The sequence below is a fragment of the Natrix helvetica genome (genome assembly GCF_964273705.1).
Source record: "Natrix helvetica genome assembly, chromosome: 1".
NCBI lineage: Eukaryota > Metazoa > Chordata > Lepidosauria > Squamata > Natricidae > Natrix > Natrix helvetica.
The window spans coordinates 181179731-181197110 of NC_138548.1; the positions used below are offsets into that span (position 1 = coordinate 181179731).

The window sequence follows — 17380 nt, forward strand, 5'->3', positions numbered from 1 at the left end:
CTTCATATAAGAGCTGATACTTAATTTCTATATATTTTCTGTTTATTTACTGAATTGCTTAAATTACATTTAATATTAAATTAGTAAGTGGTCTTGATGGCATTTATATGATGAGCAATAGAATATTCTTAATTGGAATTGAATATTCTTTTTTGTTGGCCAAGGAATTTGCTTCCGATACATAAGCTGTCAGTGTACATAAAAGCAATGAAGTGATAATTATCAGATACCAATAGGAAAAGGTAATAGGAAAGATGAGAAGGATACCAGCAGTACAGCCCTACTACATGGTTAGATATCCTTAGGCATAAGACAGTGCTGTTGGAATTAGGTGTTTAGCAGAGTGATGGCATGGGTTGAGGGGAACTGCCTTTGTGTCTAGTTGTTTTGAATGTAATGCCCTATAGCGGCATCCTAAGGGGAGGAGATGAAACCGTTTATGTCCAGGATGTGAGAGTCTGTAGACATTTTCTCCGCCCTCTTTCTGACCCATGCAGTATACAGATCCTCAATGACTGTTTTTTTTTTTTCTGTAGTCCTATCAGTTGAAATCTGTACCTGTCCTGTTTAATTGCTGTGCCAAACCAGACAGTTATAGAAATACAGATGACAGACTCAGTAATTCCTCTGTAGAACTATATCAGCAGCTCCTTGGGCAATCTGAGCTTTCTGATTTGGCACAAGAAGAACTATTTTTGCTGTGCCTTTTTAATGATGGTTCTAATGTTAGGTGTCCATTTCAAGTCCTGGAAGATTATGGACACCCAGAAACTTGAAGGTCTCTACTGTTGATACTATGTATCTAATATTATAAGAGGTGGTAGAACAGGAGAGCTCCTCCTGAAATCTTCTACCATCCCTACAGTTTTAAGTGTGTTCAGTTCTAGATTGTTCTGGCTGCATCATGGGGCCAGTTGTTCAACCTCCTATCCGTATGCAGATTCATCACTATCTCGAATGAGATCAATGACTATTGTATCTACAAACTTCAATACTTTAACAGAGATCTTTTGAGATGCAGTTATTGTTATAGAGAGAATCAGATAAACAATCAGATAAGCAATCAGAAAAATAACAATTATGTAAAAATACATAAAATCCCATGTACACTACCAATTAGCATAGAGATATAACTTAATAGTAAGTATTCTATTGGTATCATACTGAGACAGCAATCTCTAAGATTCAAAAAGGTGCCTAACTCTTCATTTATACTGGGCAGTATTTGAATACTGGGTGCCTCTTGGAAGCTGATATACATCTTCTGATTCCCTCCTGCTACCTAGACATTAGATTATGAGTTAAACTGCGTGGAAAAAAAGGAATTTTGCTATTTATTGGGACAATACCTATCGGTAGTCTAAAATGAAATAGAATGGACAGCTCATAGCACATTTTACTTTGCATGTGGTTGGCATAATGTTCTCTTTTATCTTAATATCAAATAGTTATGGTGCTAGAATATCCTTTTGATGCCTAAAAAGGAAATTAAGAACAGAGACTTGAATGATATTAAAATACTATAGTCAACCATTCCTTAGCATACTCTAATATTACAGAACATGTTAAAGCCTTGGAAAGTTTCTATGTTCCCATATTGTTCTAGGTTTGTTGATGGATTATTTTTCCAAATAATATTTTGAATCCAAACTTACCACGCAGGATCAAGCCTGGAATCCCTTCTGCAGGCTCATCATCATCTGTACTCAACCATAGTATCAGATGTCCTAGCAACAGTTGTTTTCTTGTCATGTTTCCATGTCATAGCTTTCATCATCGCCAGCTCATAAAAGATAGGTTTAAGTCATCCTAAGCTATACCAGTATTAAAGCAGCATTTGCTCTCACTGCAACCCTAAGGGCAGCTTCAAAGTGTTAGGCTTTGTCACCCATTAATTACTGCATCCAGGAGAAAAGTCAGGCAACTGCAGTATACAGAGGGAAGCTAGGGAGCAACAATGGGATAGGGAATTTTATGCCAGTACAGCTTTATGCTGATATAAAGATGGATGGAAAGAAAAGCATCAGATGGAGGGTATGTCTTTTATTCCGAGAAGGAAAAGGCGGATACCTTGACTGGATATCGACATATACAGATTTTCAAAGCCCAAGCCAGTCCCACAAAAAAAGAGAACACTTTCAAATTCAATCTGTTTCTTCAGTCAGCTGATTTTTTTTTAATAAATAAAAAAGATCTATATTGAATGCATGCCTAAATTTAGAGAACATAAAGGAGAAAACTGCTTTTTCATCAGTTTTCTTACCTTTCGTGGGCTGGCTCTTTCAAAGCTTTCTGAAGAATTTTGTAGTGTTCTGCACTTTCTGCAGGAATTTCCAATTCAGAGCTTCCAACTGTGACCTTCAGATCTGGAGATAAGAAAGCAGGGTAATCCATGTGTCGTGGTTTGATGACATTGCTGCAAAATAAACAAATAAAAGCAGTGCCTTCAAAGTTTGTTCCTGGTAGAAGTAATCACAAAAGAGTTCTTCCCTTCCTCATTATCCTTCCTTATTGGATACCATTATTTTTTTATCAAGGGAAAGCAGTCTATGTATCTTCAATGAAAAAAAATACTTTCAGAAGCAAATGATGTTTAAAATAAAATTAATTTAAGCACAAGGACTCACTATACTTAAACACATAATTTCAGTTTAAAAAAACCAACCAACATGATCATGCTTTCTCAGCTAAAGTAAGTACTTTATAAACATTATATCTAAATGTTCAAGGAAACTAGAGACATCAGTTATAGTGAGTTTTGCAGGTATAAATATCCTGATAATCTAGCAGCCATGGCTATGGGCCAAAGTTTACAAGAGCTTGCCTAAAAATGTTTGCTGCAATGTTTAGACATTCTAGATCGTTGTTCTATAGATGCTGCTTGTATTCTGTCAGCCAGATACATAAAGGTTTCCTCACACATTGTATAAATGAGGTAAAACATTTCATGTAAATCGTCCAGTGAATGAAATTTGCTCTCCCTCTGTTCATTTCCCAATGAGTCTTAATTGGAAATAAGTGGAATTTTGTTGTGAAATTTTACATCTGAAACTAGCCATGTGGTACTTACTGTTTACTTCTTTACAAACTGAAGCTGAGCAAGAACAAAGGGAGCATTCCCCTTGAGCATTAATATATCAATATGGAGGATGGTGTTCACACCAAAATTCTAGTTCAGCCATCACTAATCTGTATCTTCTAATCTTCAACTAGTTCCAGAATTCTCCAGCCACTGTGACCATGAAATCACAATACCATAATTTTGAACCCATCTAGCTTAGAAAGAATTCTGTATATATTCAGAACTCATATGCTGGATTCCAGAAGAACCAGAAACAACCATTAATGAAAGCTGGAAATAATAAACAAATTTACCATGAAGAACAGAAAATTTGCTGGTAAAAAGGTTTTGACTTAATCCAATTTAGGAGATCCAATATCCATGCAGACTACCATTACATTAGATATTTAAGAAATAAATCATGTGTTCATACAGAAATCTCCACGCAAAATTAAAGGGTAACAACTGTCTTTAATACATTCTTTGAACAGAAGCAACTAATTTAAGTATCTACCTTTGATCATCAAAATGGTGCCTTTGACAGCAACCTCAGTGAAATACTCGCTAGTGTATTTGATGTTCTTTTTCATTTTTTGTAACTCATTGCAGATTACATTAAGAATCTACCTTTAATTAAGTATTTATGGCCTTCGATAACTGGCTGAACAGTTACATCGTAACTATGTGGAATAAGAGCTGGGCTAGTATTTTTGTAGCATAGCTAATAAGAAATAGTTGAGGCATCTAATCTGTTAAAATATGAGGGCATATGAGAATAATGCTTCATGTCGATGCTATATTCTAAAATCACTCTCTTCTGGGATGAAATAATAACAAATAATAATATGATATGGTACTGAGACAGGTTTTAATATTTTGAGATGCTATTGTTCTGAATCACATATTTACCACGTGGAAAATGAAATCTGGATAGCCTGTCTAGTCACTAAAAAAATTGTTCTTCAACCAATAACATCTGCGGTATATAAGGAGAATCAAACTGACAAAAGAATCATGACCTCATAACTCAAGCTGCTTCTATATCCACTCATTTAAAAAGAATAGAGCTTCCAAAGACATACCAATTTCATCATTCTGATAAATGCAGCAAAATTGCACAAATTCTACTGTCTTTAGTATTAGAAAAATAAATTTATGGGCCAGTTACTCAATAGACTGAAATTTTGATGTTATTTACAGATTGTTTACACACAGATGTATGGACAATTATAACAAAATATTGCCATGTTTTCTTGAACGTCTTTATATATACATACATACATATGCATGAGATGCCTTACATTGATACACACTGATATATGTGTGTTCCCTTATCTAATTATCTGTCACTTTTCTTTTTTCTTTGTTCCATTTAATTAAATTGGAAAAATGGTAAACATTCATGTTAAAAAGAAAACACAATTCTGAATTTCATTCATGCATTGCTGATAATAACTGAAATAAAAACAGATTTTAGGGAAGATTTTATGTTGCCAAAAATTAGGATACATGTGTTCTAACATATAATTGAAGTTTACATAAGACAATTTTTGATATAATTAATTATGCATCTATAAATAAGATGCATAAATAAGTGCATAAATAAGTATGAGTGTCTATATCCCCAGTCCAATTGGGAGAAAAGCCTTTGTATAAATCAGGTTTTATAGAATACTTTTGGTAAAAGTTAGAACCTAGGTGCCTAAATAATAGTTCCAAACTTTGAATTGACAAATCCCAGGAGATTTGCAAAACCTGTTTTAATGCCAATTTCTGATAATTAAAAAAAAAAGATTTTGAATTCTCAAGACACAGTATATAGTAGGTTAATACCAGTAATCTAATACTGGAATGAGAGTCAACAACCATTCTCTCCCAATTCTTCATATATCTTTCCCCAAGAATAGGAAAAGACAGAGAATATATTCATCATCTGGAATAGAATTTTATTTCCTAGACAAGAGGCACTCATGGATGACAGTTAATTTATATTTTTGGCTAAATGTTTTCATTTTAATCTCTTCAGTTCCAATTCATTTAAAAATAATTTAATTCTAAAACTACATGACATACTGTATGTATGCTATTAATTAAGTTATTTAATGTCTGGTATAAGTGCCTTGAATAATCTTTTCTATCTTCTGGTGGTGGAACCCGTAGAAACATGGAATATGCCACAGCCTGGGCAGGATCTGCTCCTGGCAGTTTCAACTGCAAAAAAACCACCATGTTATTAAATCAATAACAATATAATCTTGGTTTATTAATATACATTTTCTAAAATAGCATAAAGAATAAAGCTTATACAGTATAGCCTGAAGTTTTAGAGGTTATGTACCACAATCTTAGTCTCTTACTACAGCATCCATGGGAGAGCAAACTGAGAATTGGTGAGGTATTACTGCATTTGTTTTTCTTACTCTGAATACTATCTGTAATTCTATTTCTATTTGCAATCTGGAGTTTTATGGATATGATCTGTCTACTTCTACTAAAATACTTTTCAGACCTATCATTGCCCAATTGGAAGATATGAATTGTAGCTCAAAACAACTAAATTGTTGTAGTATTATGTACTTAGCTGACTCTTCTATTTTATTGATTAACTTATAAATCTATAGAATCTTCATGGATTATTCATTTGGATATCTATATGTGTCTTAATTAGAACAATCCATTATAATTTTTCTTGCTCTGGTTTCAAGCTTGATTTTTGGTTTTGCTAAGCCATTTTATGATATTTTCACTTTCCTATTCTCTGTCCTATCAGTCCTTTCTCATACATATTTGCACCTATTTTATCCTTTATCATACATATTTGCACCTGTTTTTATTTTTTTCTGCACATGACAGTAAATAATATTGATACCTGTGGTTTTCAGATGTCCCCTTACTGAATATTTCTTGGGGGAAGAGGGAGAAATGAGAAAGAGAATTTTGTCCCTTTCTGCTTTTCCTGCAAAATCATTTTAGATTTTACAAGGTTTTGAGAGGAAATTGTGATATTATTCAAGAAGATATAAAACCAGATTCATATCTTGGTTCATTTTCATGTTCATTTTCCCTGGTCTGAATATTTTGACTGGAGGACCTGTCTCACTGCAAGTTGCTTTTATTTCTTTTGTCTCTGCAGAAAAAACCACATACAATATGCAGATACCTGTAACTGAAGACCACATACTGTAGGTCAGCACAAACTTCAGTTAACTGAAATTTCTCCTATTGTTTATGTCAGCATGTTTCATCTTTAGCCAAGACCCTTAGTAAGTTAGTAGAAAAAACTACTGTATTTCCTGCTTTGGGTTGTGGAAGACTGCTCTATTATATATATGACAGATTTAGCATATGGTTAAAGCTCTGCCTTTAACTGCATATCACATAATCCATCTGGTCCATTCATCTTCCTTTAACAATTCACTTCATGGTAAGTGTGAATCATCTCTCCCTTCAATATCTGATTAAAATTCAAATAATCTACTTTAAGAAAGAGATAGCAACCTGATGTGAATATCCATATCCAAGACATCCATAACAAAACATGAATTGCACCTCTGCTGTGCAGAAAATCTGAAAAGTGTAAACATACAGCTTTTAGTTTGCAATGTGTATTATATATTCTAAAAATCTAATAAAATCCTTCCAAGTATGAAATGCAACAATTTTTCTGGTTTTCCCACAAGTCTGAGTATATGTATGTATACATAAAAAAGACTACCTAAACAATAACAAAAATGTCTGCAATTCATAACTGGCTTCCAAAGAAAATATTTACTTGAGAGAAGAAAACATACTCATGATGTTTCTTTACTGAAAGTAGGACAACACTGGCCTGCAACCAGATCCCAACTGGAGTAACAATCCTTTATACACAGTTATTAGCCAGAAAAGGAAAGTACTTATTGGCTAGTATCTTTTTCACAAGTTCCTAATCATGTTCTCATGATATTGCAAGAGATAAAGGGCAGCTAGTGGATATATTGCACTTGTGAGGGTTGTTGGCTAAGTCCACCATTTTGTCTTTTTATTTTTATTGTCTCTTTTTACTCTGGTTTTTTTAAAAATAGTGAACAGTTCAAGTGATGCCTAAAAAGAATAAATTGAATTGAACTGATGTCCCTTTATCTGAATAAATCTGAACGTGGTAAGACAGATGCCTGATTGACCCAGGGCTGCTTCAGAGGGAGCTTGGGGTTTCTCTTGAAGCACAGGCACATGGTTCAGCCAATGGCCCTCATTTCAGTTTGGACTAAGCAGATGATGAGACGCCAGAGCAAATTGCCCCTGTGCACTCTCTGTGCTCATAGAACAATATGGATTACCAAGCAGCTCTGTGAGATGAAATGACACAAGACACCTTAAGCACTGCTGGAGAAAGACTAAAGAGTGAAATCAACCAAGCATAGGTAAGAGTGTGTATTAGAATTTACCAAGGGGTGATATGACAGCAGATGGGAACTTAACAAAGAGAGATCCAACTTAGAATTGAAGAGAAATTTGCTGCGAGACGGCTTGCTTCTAGAAGTTGTAGGTGGTGCTTTTAAAGAAGAGATTAGAAAGCCATGTGTCTGGAAAAGTATAGGGTCTCCTGTTTGAACAGGAGGTTGAATGAGAAGGCCTTCCGGTCCCTTCCAACTCTGTTATTCTGTATTTTATATACCTTGCCATAATAAGGCTGGTGGACTGTTCTTATTTCTCTTTATTACATCACAGATAAATGTCTAGGGGCCCTATTTTGGATGACCAGAAGAAGCCAGGGATTCTTCTACAGGACTGCTGTATTTTGAAAATTGTTCTCAACATCTGGTAAACAAAGTTGCTTGATTTGATTCAGAACTGGACTGGCTGGGCAACTCTATTGAAAGCAACTGAGAGACATTTGAGCCCTATTATTTGGGAGGAGTTTGAGTCGATTGGTCTAAGGAACTACATAGGGCCTTCATGCCTGTGATTTCAGCCACCTGTGTTCTAGATTCATGCCCCTCTTGGTTGGTTAAGGATTCCTTGGAGGTGGCATTTCAAGAAGGTAAGAGTTTTGGAAGATGACAATTCAAGCTGTGGTTAATGCTTTTTTTGAAGGAAAGAGTATACCATATACCTTGATGTACCCTCTTTCCAAGAGGCCACTGGACCCAACAATTCTTGACAACTTTTGTCTAGATCTCGATCTGCCCTTTTAAATAAAGGTTGTTGTGAGGGTGGTTTGTGCTCAGCAGCAGGGGCCCCTGATATTCAATAGGCTCCTATCTGTCTATCCTTCTGGGTGGGATGAGAATGTGGGTGCATTAAAGCAGTATGGCTTTTCTATGTTTAGTTTTATTGCTGTTGATTTTACATTGCTTTATTGTAAGTTGTCCTGGCTTGTTTAAGATGGAGGACTATATAAATGTTAAATAAATAAATCAAACTGATCAATCTTAGATATGATTTACATTAGAATCAAAAGGTTGATGAGGTGGTCATTTGGCAGTGCTCTAAAACAGAAAATAACCAACCACCATACAGCTGAACATTTACATGAACAAGAAAAAACCTAATAAATATATATGGGTGTGATATTAGTATTTATTTTATTGAAAAATCTTTTGTTCCACTGGGTCCTTATGTTACTATCTACACATTTGTACTTAAAAAAGCATAAGAATTCATTACTAAATCTGTTATTTTATACCAATTTCATTTGCAGAAAAAGGGAAGAAAGAAGTGAATATTTCCTTAGGATTGAAATAAACTAGATTTCTTGACAAGAATATACCCATTTTTATCTCGTGTTGATAGATGCCTGACAACAACACAAATGGAGATTACAAAATTTAAATGTATGTGAGGACAATAAAAAGTACTGTTTACATATAAATTTAATATTCTTTTAAAATTATTTTTTCAAAAAAAGTCTCACCATGTTTCTAATCCTCATAGCACATGTTTCAGTGAAGGACTGCTTCTAAATATGGGGGCAGAAACAAAAATTTTAGTTGCTTTTCTGGGTTACTGCTTACTTCATAAAAGCAATAAAAGCTTTAATCGAACATTAAGATTTCAAAAAGTTTAGAAAATGCATGAAATTACAACAGTAAATTTGACTCATCTATGACGGGGGTGAGCAAACTGTGGCTCTGGAGCCGCATGTGGCTCTTTCATCCCTCTGCTGCGCCCCCCTGTCGTTCAAAGTATGTGTCACAACTGCCAATGTGCGACACCCAGCAGAACATGATTTATTGAGCTCTTTAACCCCGGAAGGCCAACCATGGATAAATCCAAGAAAAGAAAAGTTTCAGAAGAAAACAGAATGTTTAATTCAACTACATATGCTAATTTTGTGGCTGCTCAGGAAATAGTCAGGCATGGGAAGGGTTTTGTAGCTCCCTGTGTTTTCTTTTCTGTGGGAAACAGGTCCAAATGTCTCTTTGAATGTTTAAGATTGCTGACCCCTGATCTATGACATTAAATCAAAATCAAGTGTGGGAAGCATTAACCCATTTGTATAAGCAAATAACAGATTTGATTTTGATCCTTAGCTTTTGTTGATTATGAATTAGTGTTGATTATGAATACAGGATGGAATGGATCCTTCCTGTAGTGGAATGTTAATTTGGTTTGTTGTTATTCCTGGATTAAGAGTTTTTTGTTCTTATCATTATTGAATCAACTTAAAAATATTACAGAATGAGCAACTCAGTAAAATAAATAACATTGGGGAAAAACCTCAACAAAACATAGCAAAGTCCCTTCACTATCTTACCCCATGTAACACAGGCCCTTAATTATCTTCTAGCCATATAACTTCCAAGTCTGCAAGAGTGTAATTTGCCACTGATTGAGAATCAGGAAGAAAGTAGTAAAAATATAAGACTGCTCAACTTCTTTAGCAACTAATGGTTGGCCTTGAAAGTGACTTTCAGCTGTCCATACTACAAAAGCTCAGTCCAACATCAGTAATAGTGGAAGAAGATAGTCAATCATGCATGGAGGAGGTGAAATTAAAACAGTTTGCTGGAATGAGCAACAAGACTGAAGCTACTAAAGCTAAATGAGGAGTAGCAGAGCTTCACAAACCTTCCAAAAACACTGGCCAGATCTTTAATATTTATTATATCTTCCTTTATTTACAGATGGATTGAATCACCTTTATAGTTATGTAGGAAATTGGTTTACTATATTATCATCCTACAAGGGTGTGTGTGTTACAGTATAAGATGAATAATAATGAGAAATTACTTAAAAGTTTAACAAAGAACTTGCTTGTTTTCTTAATAGCAATATCCGTACATGTAAATTTTTCTCCAAAAATCCCAACATGAGAACTGATACCACATCTACTTATGAAGCAGGCAAACTTTAAAAAGGCAAAGTGAGGTCTCTAATGTTTGAGACTTTAAAGGTGAACAGACTGATACAATAATTTTCTGAACACTTGTGGTAATAGAGTTACTACGGGCAATTAACCTTAAGCCAGTAAAAAACAAAAAAGGAACTTTGGAACTATAAAAGACAATCGAATTTATGGGCACATAATGATGCACATAAGCAAACACTGGCTAGTTATGTTCTACAATATAGGTACTGTAAAGTTGTAATTAGGAGAACTTAGAAAGGTTAAAATAAATAATTGGAGATAATTTTTTGGAAAATTTCTGTGGGCACATTACTCAGTTTGTAGAAAAATACAGAATTTGAGTAGAATTAGAAAAATAATATATTCAACCTGATGCTAGATGATTAATCTATGCTTCACTAATATGAGTAAAGCTGAACCTTGGCAGATACTTTCAGGCATTAATAGTCCATTAAAAATGTTCAGAAAGTTTTAGGCAAGGCCAATCTCCATTTTCAAGCTCCTTTGCATGATAAATTATTGGGAAAAGATATTGTTTTGAATGTGGATTTCTCTATGTGGGAAATGAAACTATGTAATGTTTGTGGGCTGGAAAAAACAGTCATGTTCTTAGGGACTGTTTGCTATTAGATCTTTGAACTGTCTCTTGATTCTGCTGTGTGTGTGTTCCTTTTATAGGTAATCCTCAGCTTAACTGTCACAAAGCATTGCATCACCGCTCCAGTCATATGATCACAATTTGGGTGCTTGGTAACTGGCTCACATTTATGCTTCAAAACTTGATTGAAAAAAATATGAAGTTTGTAGGAAATCATTTAAAAAATGACATGTAGTTAAAAGCACTACATACCGTAGTATGTGTATCAACTGTCATGAAAAATCATCAACTGCAAGGTCATTTCTCCAAAGCCGCTTAACATGATATATGCTTTACAATGCTTTGTATTGCAGCATAATTATGTAGAACAGTTTTTATATTAAACCTACCTGAATAACTTCATAAAGGTGCATAGTTACATTCCCAAACAGCCTTGGAAAGTCTTTTGGACCTTCAAAGCCCACCAACTCTAAAACGATCCTATTCCTAGGATCACTTTTCTGTTTTGGAACCTGAAAATCAAAATATGTAGCAAACATATTTACTATGAAAAAGAGAGAAAACATGCATCAATATTGCCAACTGTCAGCAGTTGAATACAATAAATATCAGTTCATTAATTTGATTGATAACCATCTATTCTTGGAGCTCTCTTTGGGCTCTTGCTTAAAGTATATTAATATATTAAGATCCTTGGGTCATTTCTCTAGTTATAGATAGCTAGTTTTGGAAAGCAATGTGCAGTGACATTTCAGGGAACTCCCGTCTTCCCTAAAAAGGTGAAGAAGTAAGGGTGTAAAGCATTTGGGAGAATTTCTGTTGTCCACAACCTTAGTAAGTCCTGATTTATCAGGTGTAGAGAACTACTGCTGACTGTTCTCAATAAGCAGTCAGTTCAACTTTGTCCAGTTGTCCAGGAGCAAAAGAATAAGATAGGCTGTGCTTCTGAACTCCAAAACTTTAGTCTCTAAAGATGAAGAATGAATGAAAATCTGCAAACCATGATTCTTGCAAAAGCTGGTGGGCTCCAACCGTGAAGGTAAAACTGGAGGACTTGGTTGTGGAAGACTTAAATAATAATAAATACAGTCAAAATGGCAATACTACTGCAAAGTTAAGTGTCACTCATATTTTCTAGCATGTTATATTACTATAGTATATTTCAGATATTACTTCTTTACTATTAACTAAAGGCAAAGTTGTTTTTTCATATAGGCGTTTAATAGAACATTATACTAGCCACCAAGATCTTCCTGAAATTATTCAATAGAAATTCTATTAAGTAAACTGCCTACAACATTAATTATTTTTTCCCCTGCAATTGAGGGCATTTGATTGATTCATGATAAGTATGGATTCATTGAAGAAGAATTAGATGAACGGATTATCTGGACCAAGTGTGAACAGACTCACAGTTGCTCACCATCTGATTTCTTCCCCTTTATTTCTATAATGAAATTTCATTATATCACTGGGCAGTCTCATATCCACTAGATATTTCTGCAATAATGCCCAGTCTCTTACCATTAGCCAAATTGGACAAAACTAGTCCAAATCAAAATCCAGTGTATATAAGAAAGAGAAGATAAGAAGTGACAAATGGATGTTATAATGCCACAAAGTAATATCTATGACTGATAAGCTTGTGCATGATACTGGAATGCAAATATGGAAGAGTCAATTTGGCATCTTGTCATCACGCTGCAATTTCCATCATATTATTATTATTGCAATTAGTAAAGCCCATATTCAGAGCATGAGGGTGTCTATTCCTGTTAGCATTAAAGAAAAAGAAAAAGAAAACTGAGAACAATGCCTTCCCACTTACAGCAACAAATTTGTAGTGGAGCAATTGAAAAAAATATGTTCAAATAATAATGGGTTAATTCAAACTAGATTACATTTGCTGTGAAAAAAATGCACATCACCAGATTGCTACCAAGCTAAATGTAGAAGTATTTAGATTTTCCCATAAAGTATTTTATGGCCATGATGGAAAAAATTATTGTAAAAGAAAAGAATAAACATGCAAATATAAAAGAAAAGAATAAACAAACATACCTTTACAGAAAAGTATCTCACATCTCCGAAATAGATTGCACTCAACTTTCTGGACCTGAGATGTGTTCTGTACAATTGGGGATTTGTGCATTTCATAATTTTATCAATACTAATACGAATCAATAAGTAGGTGTCACGTTTAACATTGACTGTGAGAGCTCTATGTTAAGGAAGCCTAGTTCTTTCTGGTTAGAAAATTACAATAAAGCAAGTTGAATGCAATAAGAGTCTTAGAATATTTCAGAGCATGCTATAAAACATAATTAGATTTCTATACATCCAATTCTGACTTATAGGAATGTAAAATACAGTTTAAAAAAAAAGATGTTTTAATCTGATTTTTAGTGTTATGTGGTGCCGCATGTAAGGAGTAATTCCAAATTTGATCAAAACTATAGCTGTATTCCAGTGGTGGGTTCCGGATCTCGTTCCAACCGGTACAGTTGGAACGGGCCTGGTGTCACCCACATGGGCGCGTGCAGCACGCACGCACATACTCACAGCACGCACATGCATCATACCTGCCTGCGACGCCTCTACAAGCCTCCGCAACGCTCAAGCTGCTTGGTGGAGTGTCACACAGGTGCTGTATGCAACATGCATGTGCGCAGAAGCGCCAAAGGCTTAAAGGACAGGTAAGGAGCTCGGGCGGGTGGGTGGGCCCTCCGGAGCACCGTACCAGAACAGTACCTGGTGCTCCGGTATGCCCGTACCAGGGCGTACCGCCTGCAACCCATCACTGCTGTATTCACAGATCATACTAAGTACTAAGACATGATTAACTGAACAAGTGAGAAACCTAGGACTGTCATAATATATCTGGGCTGTAAAAATCCAAACAAAGATCTACCTTGGCAGAAAAGAAAAATAGGAAACTTTAGTACTTTGCTGCCATCTAATGATCGGCTGCATTGATTGTCTGCTGCCTTAAACAAGCCATTGTCAGTCTTCTCACATAAGCTGAATGAAGTAAATAAATAATTCTCAATAATTCAGGAAACCACAAAAACACAATCGGAATCAGCCACAGTTGTGATTAATGAGCAACAAACTTAGTTCAAAACTAAACCATGGATTACTTATTAATGTATTTTCAGCAATTAAATTACTGATGTTTGAAAGTACTGATATTTTTAAATACTGTCAGAATAATAATTTGGGGTTCCAACTCGAGCCGGAGTTGTGCAAGAATAAATAAAAATGCCTTTGGGGCAGCTGCAGAGAAATGGAGTACAGCAACACAATTAAATAGGGGAGCTTGTCCTGTGTGTGGAAGTGTCGACATGCTGATTCTAGGGTGACACTTGAGATGCGTGGGGGGGGGGTGTAGGTACGTGTCATCTATGATGTTTATTCTTGTGAAAATGCAGTTCCGCTGGAGACCTAATTTAATTAACTCTATTTCTGTTTACAGGCCTTATTCTTTGATATGTGGATCAGGTCTGCGTAACATATTTTGGGATTTGAGGAAGTCTAAGTAAAAGATTTTCCCCCATTTGCTATTTTTACTTGATTAATTTAGTTTCAGATTGACCATCAATTATCTATTGGAGACACTGATATGATGCTTAGTCCATCGTAAATTCTGTTACTGTTTTAAGGGAGGTTGGAAACAAATCTAAAGAATAGAATTTATTTTGAGGTAAAATTTATCCCAGTATATTAAACAATAAGGCTATATAGTATATTACGAAGACAGGAAAAAACAGATTCAAATTTTATAGAAAAATACAGTATTTGCATGTCTATTTATCAAAGCTGCTTTTAAAAAATTCCTCAGATATATTCTATATTCACTACTATACTGTGAACTTGTCAACAATGATATGTATAATTTATAGTCTAATCTTGATTGCCTTTCAGGTAGTTGTATCCTGCTGCTTCTATTGCATCATATGTCTAGAACTACAGCAACATTGATACCAGAGGTGGATTGCTCCCGGTTCAAGTGAACCGGTAGTGGCGGCGGCAGGAGGCTCTGCCCCCCTGCCCAGACGCTTCTGCGCATGCACAGAAGCGTTGTGCGCATGAGCGCGCAAGCACGAGTGAACCAGTAACGCTGGGATTTGCAACCCACCTCTGATTGATACCAAATTCATGAACTTCTCACATCCTGTCTAGTTCTAATCTAAGAAAGTATAGTTTGTTAATCAGCTACCAGCACCTGGGTAAAAGGATACATTTGGAGGTAAAATCTTTGCACTGTTTCACATTAATTGCCAGCAAGCCTGCCTGTTGAAATAGGAAATAAATTCATTTCATTATAAAATCACATACAAGCCTGAAAAGTGTATTTAGCTGTCAGCACTTTGAATTAGGAAATTGCTACTAAAGTTAATACTGTACTAACAAAATATCAGAATAGGTTTTGAGTCTATTTAACATACATTAGAATATTTCGACTTAGAATCATAGGGTTGGACATTTCCTTTTCCAACCCTCAGTGGAGGCAGAAATCCTCAAAACACCTCAGGCAAATAGCTGTCCAATGTTTTATTGAAAATCTCTTAGCTTCAGCTATTCGTTCCTTAATAATTCTTATAGCTTGTTTGTTTGGTTTGTTTGTTTGCTTGTTTGTTTGTTTTATTGGATTTATATGCCGCCCTTCTCCCAAAGGACTCAGGGCGGCGTACAACATTAAAAAAACACATATCACAAAAGTTAAAAGGAAATTAGATAGATATCCAAAAAAACCAAAACCAATTAATATGACAATAACATTAAAAAAATTAGATAAAATTAACGGGCCAGGCCAGCTTGCTGGAAAAGCCAACTTTTTAGGGCGTGTCGGAAGGACCAGAGGTCAGGGATTATGCGAAGCTCTGGGGGCAGCTCATTCCAGAAGGAAGGCGCTCCCACAGAGAAAACCCTTCCCTATTTCAAGATTTGCTGTACCGGAATGCACAGATCATAATGGAATACTAAGACTGCAGTACATAATATTTCCATCATAGGCAGATATGCTAAACTAGTATGTGGAATAATACAACTTTGTCTGGGTTGGCTTAATTCCTGAAGATTTTGAACACACTGTATAGTTTTCTTGGCAACTTTGCAGAAGTGGTTTACCACTGCGACTTTCTAGAATATATTTTAGACTTCACACTCTGGTGTCCAATTCTGATATTCCCATATTCAGGTACTGGGAAACCTGACTGCATAACTTTTTATAGAATTCATAATCTCCTAACTTCTAGCCTGGTACCTAACCAAACTGTCATTTTTGCCAGTTGCTGAGATTCAATGCACAGGTCACCAATGTTTGTAATCAATTCTAACACAAATTAAGTTTTCAAATTTTAAAACAAGAATAAGTTCATGCAACAGATGTGATGTTTCACAAGGACATCTCCCACCATTCATCATCAAAATATATTTGCAATCTTCAAGCATCTGATTAGCAATAAAATGCAATGCATGACAATGAAAAAATATTTAATCACATACCACATCACCACAAGGAATTAAATTATGGATGTCACCAGACATGTGAAGCGTTGAATCTTCATTTACCTTCTGATTTCTCATCAACATCTATGAAAAAGGATAAATTAGGCTCTGTAAGCTGGACAAATCATAGCTACTAGAACCTGAAAACAAAACATAAAAAGGAAAAGTGCTAAAAATCAAGCTGAAAAGCCATGACTTGTAAGGAAACTTGTTGCAGCTTATCTGTCATCATGCATCTGAATTTTCATGCTGAAGGAGAAAGAAAGAAAGAGACAATGCAATTTGCTTTGATGAAACATTTTATAAACGTGCAGTGCCTTTGGCCTTCCTGCCACCAAGCTGTGAAAGCTACAGTACAGTGCTGTTGCAGGGATAGCACATTATTAACTATTAAGAGACTCCTTAATAATTCTGTCAAAGCATCAAGATTCTTCATTGTCTTCTCAGCAGAACAAAATCCAGAGGTGGTTTGAATAACACCTCTGGATTTTGTTCTGCTGAGAACAGCAGAATATTAAATGTAACCTCAGAAAAACAACTTTCCTACTCACAAAGCATGTAGAGTTAGATAAAAATAGTTTACACCATAAACTGGGACTCTACTGGATTAAAAATGTAAAGGAAGATAGATTTATAAATCTCTTCCTAGAAATAGGGACATGATGAAGCGTAGTCATCATGGTGCAGAGTCATTTCTACTTGTAGTCATGGCAACTCACAGGATGAAATTGTGGTAGATACCATCTCTTAATTTCATCTACAGTACCTCATAGAATAGAGAGTATAATAACTGGAGTAATGGGTACTACATGTATTGCCTTGAGCTTCTGGAAGGATACTAATTGAATGGATGAATGAATAAAAAGGTACTTCTAGG

General features: G+C 35.3%; 1 protein-coding gene across 2 annotated transcripts in view; it reads right to left on the reverse strand.

Moving 5' to 3' along the window:
• The window catches only part of C2CD6 (C2 calcium dependent domain containing 6), a 47254-nt gene that overhangs the window by 24661 nt on the left and 5213 nt on the right, over positions 1-17380 (reverse strand). For both annotated transcript variants that reach the window (XM_081937499.1, XM_081937498.1), the window contains exons 2-9: positions 16501-16587; positions 15234-15285; positions 13054-13202; positions 11382-11504; positions 8958-9002; positions 6560-6628; positions 5181-5272; positions 2264-2416 (exon numbers count right to left, since the gene is read on the reverse strand). In XM_081937499.1, the coding sequence (XP_081793625.1) occupies positions 2264-2416; positions 5181-5272; positions 6560-6628; positions 8958-9002; positions 11382-11504; positions 13054-13202; positions 15234-15285; positions 16501-16587 (770 nt within the window). The remainder of the gene's footprint in view (positions 1-2263; positions 2417-5180; positions 5273-6559; positions 6629-8957; positions 9003-11381; positions 11505-13053; positions 13203-15233; positions 15286-16500; positions 16588-17380) is intronic.